Genomic DNA, 3,903 nt, shown 5'->3' with positions numbered 1-3,903 from the left:
TTAAACTAAAGCAAGCTGGTGCTATCAAAGAAGTGTTCTACCCTGAGTGGTTGGCGCATAGAGTGGTTATGAAAAAGAAGAATGGGAAGTGGAGAGTGTGCGTGGATTTTATGGATCTGAATAAGGCTTGCCTGAAAGATTCATTCCCAATGCCTCGCATAGATCAACTGGTGGATGCTACTGTTGGGCATCCTTGGATGAGCTTCTTGGATGCTTTTCAAGGTTATCATCAAATACCCTTGGCGTTGGAAGATCAGGAGAAAACAACATTTGTCACTCCTACAGGGAATTATCATTATAAGGTGATGCCCTTTGGTCTAAAGAATGCAGGGGCTACCTACCAGAGGATGATGACCAGGATGTTTGAACCCCAATTGGGGAAGACAATTGAAGCATATGTGGATGACATGGTGGTAAAGAGCAAAGCAGTTGTTGCGCATATATCAGATTTGGATGATACTTTTCAAACGTTAAGAAAGCACAAGTTATGTCTTAACGCTGCTAAGTGTTCTTTTGGAGTGGGATCTGGTAAGTTCTTGGGTTATATGGTAACTCATAGGGGAATCGAAGTCAACCCAGCTCAGGTCAAAGCAATAAATAGCTTATAACCACCTCGAAATCCAAAAGAAGTACAAAGATTAACAGGGATGACTGCTGCCCTTAACCGTTTCATTTCACGATCCGCAGACAGGTGCAGACCTTTCTTCCAATTGTTGAACAAGTGGAAAGGATTTGAATGGACTGAGGAATGTGAGGTAGCGTTTCAACAGCTTAAGGAATATCTATCATGTCTGCCTATTATGTCTCGACCAGATATTGATGAGGTTTTGTATGCGTATATCGCCGTAGCTGACCGTGCTGTTAGTTTGGTTCTGATACGAGTTGATAATAATGTGCAGAAACCCATTTATTATGTGAGTAAATCTTTGCATGAAGCCGAGGTTCATTACTTGCCATTGGAAAAAGCAATTCTAGTTGTGGTGCATGCTACACGTAAACTCCCCCATTATTTTCAGTCTCACATGGTGGTGGTCCTAACTCAACTTCCTCTCAAGTCTGTACTTTGTAGTGCTGATTACACGAGTAAGATCGTTAAGTGGGGCACCATTCTAGGGGCTTTTGATGTCAGATATATGTCTTGCACCTCTGTGAAGGGTCAAGTGCTAGCGGATTTAGTCACAGAATTTGCTGAGCCTACCATAGAAGAGAGTGTTAAGAGAATGGGCATGGATGAAAAATCAGTTGGCATGGTCGCTTGCAAGGAGCATTTGGTGTGGAAAGTGGATGTTGATGGGGCAGCAAATCAGAGAGGCTCTGGTGTGGGGTTAGTAGTAGTGACCCCTAAAGGAGTAACGTTGGAAAAATCACTAAGATTGGGATTCTCGGCTACTAATAATGAAGCCGAATATGAAGCTTTGGTGGTGGGAATGGATATGGTTCAAAGAATGGGTGGAAAAGCAGTACAAATGTTCTCGGATTCGCAATTGGTTGTAGGCCAAGTTGAAGGAAAATTGGAAGCTAGAGATCCGAGAATGCAAGAATACCTAACCCAGGTCAGGTACTTACAATCTAAATTCGAGTCTTTTACTTTGTCACATGTATCCAGAAGTGGGAACACCCATGCAGATTCTTTAGCCAACCTCGCCACATCCTCGGCGCAAGGTTTAGCTCGGGTTATCCTTGTTGAAGATCTGTGTAAGCCAATCAAAAGCAATGGTAATCATATTCAAGTTCATCAAGTCAGAGTGGGGCCTAGCTGGATGGACCCTATAGTGTCCTTTCTTAAGGATGATGTATTGCCATAAGAGAAAATTGAAGCAGATAAGATGTGCAGGAAAGCACCTAGGTTTTGGTTGTCCGAGGATCAAAAACTATACAAGCGTTCTTTTTCAGGGCCATACTTGCTATGTATACATCCTGATGCAACGGAATTGCTGTTGGAAGAGTTGCATGAGGGAATTTGTGGGAGTCACACGGGAGGACGATCGTTAGCTCATAGAGCCCTTACACAGGGGTATTGGTGGCCTAATATGCAACGAGAAGCCCAGAATTATGCAAGGAAGTGTGATTAGTGCCAAAGGTTTGCCCCTAATATTCATCAGCCAGGAGGTGTTCTTAATCCTTTGACAAGTTCTTGGCCTTTTGCATAATGGGGCTTGGACATTGTGGGACCCTTCCCAAAGGCATCAGGGAACAGGAGGTGGCTACTTGTTGGAACAGATTATTTCACCAAGCTGGTGGAGGCAGAGCCGTTATCTAACATTAGGGATGTTGACTCGAAGAGGTTTGTGTGGAAGAATATCATCACTCGGTTTGGAATTCCTCACACTCTCATCTCAGATAATGGCTTGCAATTTGACAGTAAAGCTTTTAGAAGGTATTGTTGTGATCTGGGTATCGTTAACAGGTACTCTACACCAGCTTATCCCTAGGGAAATGGGCAGGCTGAAGCGGTTAATAAAGTTATAGTCAGTGGACTTAAGAAAAGACTAGATGATGCCAAGGGTAGGTGGGTAAAAGAGTTGCTGCACGTTTTGTGGACGTATCGAACTACGCCTCGAAGATCAACTGGAGAAATACCATTCTCTATGACTTATGGAGCCGAAGCTGTGATCCCATTGGAAACCGGCTTTCCAAAAATGAGAGCGAGTTCTTTCACCCCTAGTGACAATGATAGTTTACTAGAAAAAAGCCTAGACCTGGTTGAGGAACGACGAGAGATTGCTATGGTCCAGTTGGCTTGTTATCAGCAAAAACTCAAACAGGGATACGACTCTCGCGTGAATCCAAGACCACTTGCCCCTGAAGATTTAGTGTTAAGGAAAGTCTTAGGAACTGCCAAAAACCCAGCATGGGGAAAATTGGGCCCTAACTGGGAAGGGCCCTATCGTATCACTTCAGTAGCTGGTATAAGGGTATATTATCTTGTAGATTTGGATGAAAAAATTGTACGGCATCCCTGGAATGTAAGTAACCTGCGAAGGTACTATTATTAATGTAAGGCATTTCTGCCACTTTTGTTCTAATATTCTTGCTTTACACTGATTATTATGTTTTTTTTTTTTTTCCTCTCTAAGTATCAAACAGAAGCATGGTCATGTTTGGTTCCTCGGACCACATACCTTGTGGAAATTGATATCCTTATATTAATGTTAAACAGAACTTTAGTTACGTCTGGTCCTCAGATCATCTACTTTGGGAAAATTAATACTTCAGTTCATTTCTTTAAGTATCGAATAGAAGCATGGTCATGTTTGGTTCCAAGGACCACATACCTTGTGAAAATTGATATCCTTATATTAATGTTAAATAGAACCTTAGTTACGTCTAGTTCTCGGATAATCTACTTTGGGAAAATTAACATTTCAGTTCATTTCTCTAAGTATCAGACAGAAGCATGGTCATGTTTGGTTCCTCGAACCACATACCATGTGGAAATTGATATCCTTATATTAATATTAAACAGAACCTTAGTTACGTCTGGTTCTCGGATCATCTACTTTGGAAAAATTAACATTTCAGTTCATTTCTCTTAGTATCAAACAGAAGCATGGTTATGTTTGGTTCCTCGGGCCACATACCTTGTGGAAATTGATATCCTTATATTAATGTTAAACAGAACCTTAGTTACGTTTGGTCCTCGGATAATCTATTTTGAGAAAATTAACATTTCAATTCATTCCTCTAAGTATCAAACAGAAGCATGGTCATGTTTGGTTCCTCGGACCACATACCTTGTAGAAATTGATATCCTTTTACTGACGTTAAACAAAATTTTAGTTGCACCTGGTCTTTGGATCAGCTAATTCTGAGAAATAGACATATCGGCTTCAGTGTTAAGGTAAAACTTGGTTGTGCCTATATCCTTAAACCACATACCTTGTTGAAACTAACCCTTTGTCA

General features: G+C 41.3%; 1 protein-coding gene across 1 annotated transcript; it reads left to right on the top strand.

Annotated features, from left to right (window-relative positions):
* Positions 1-647: 647 nt before the first annotated feature.
* Positions 648-2,996, top strand: LOC142606487 (uncharacterized). Its single transcript, XM_075777826.1, has 2 exons — positions 648-1,793; positions 2,433-2,996. Exons 1-2 carry the CDS (start codon positions 648-650, stop codon positions 2,994-2,996), a joined length of 1,710 nt encoding a protein of 569 aa, XP_075633941.1.
* The last annotated feature ends 907 nt before the right edge of the window (positions 2,997-3,903 follow it).

The sequence above is a fragment of the Castanea sativa genome, chromosome 8 (assembly GCF_040712315.1).
Source record: "Castanea sativa cultivar Marrone di Chiusa Pesio chromosome 8, ASM4071231v1".
NCBI lineage: Eukaryota > Viridiplantae > Streptophyta > Magnoliopsida > Fagales > Fagaceae > Castanea > Castanea sativa.
Note: the sequence above shows the minus strand (reverse complement) of the source record. Positions and strands in the feature narration are given on the sequence as shown.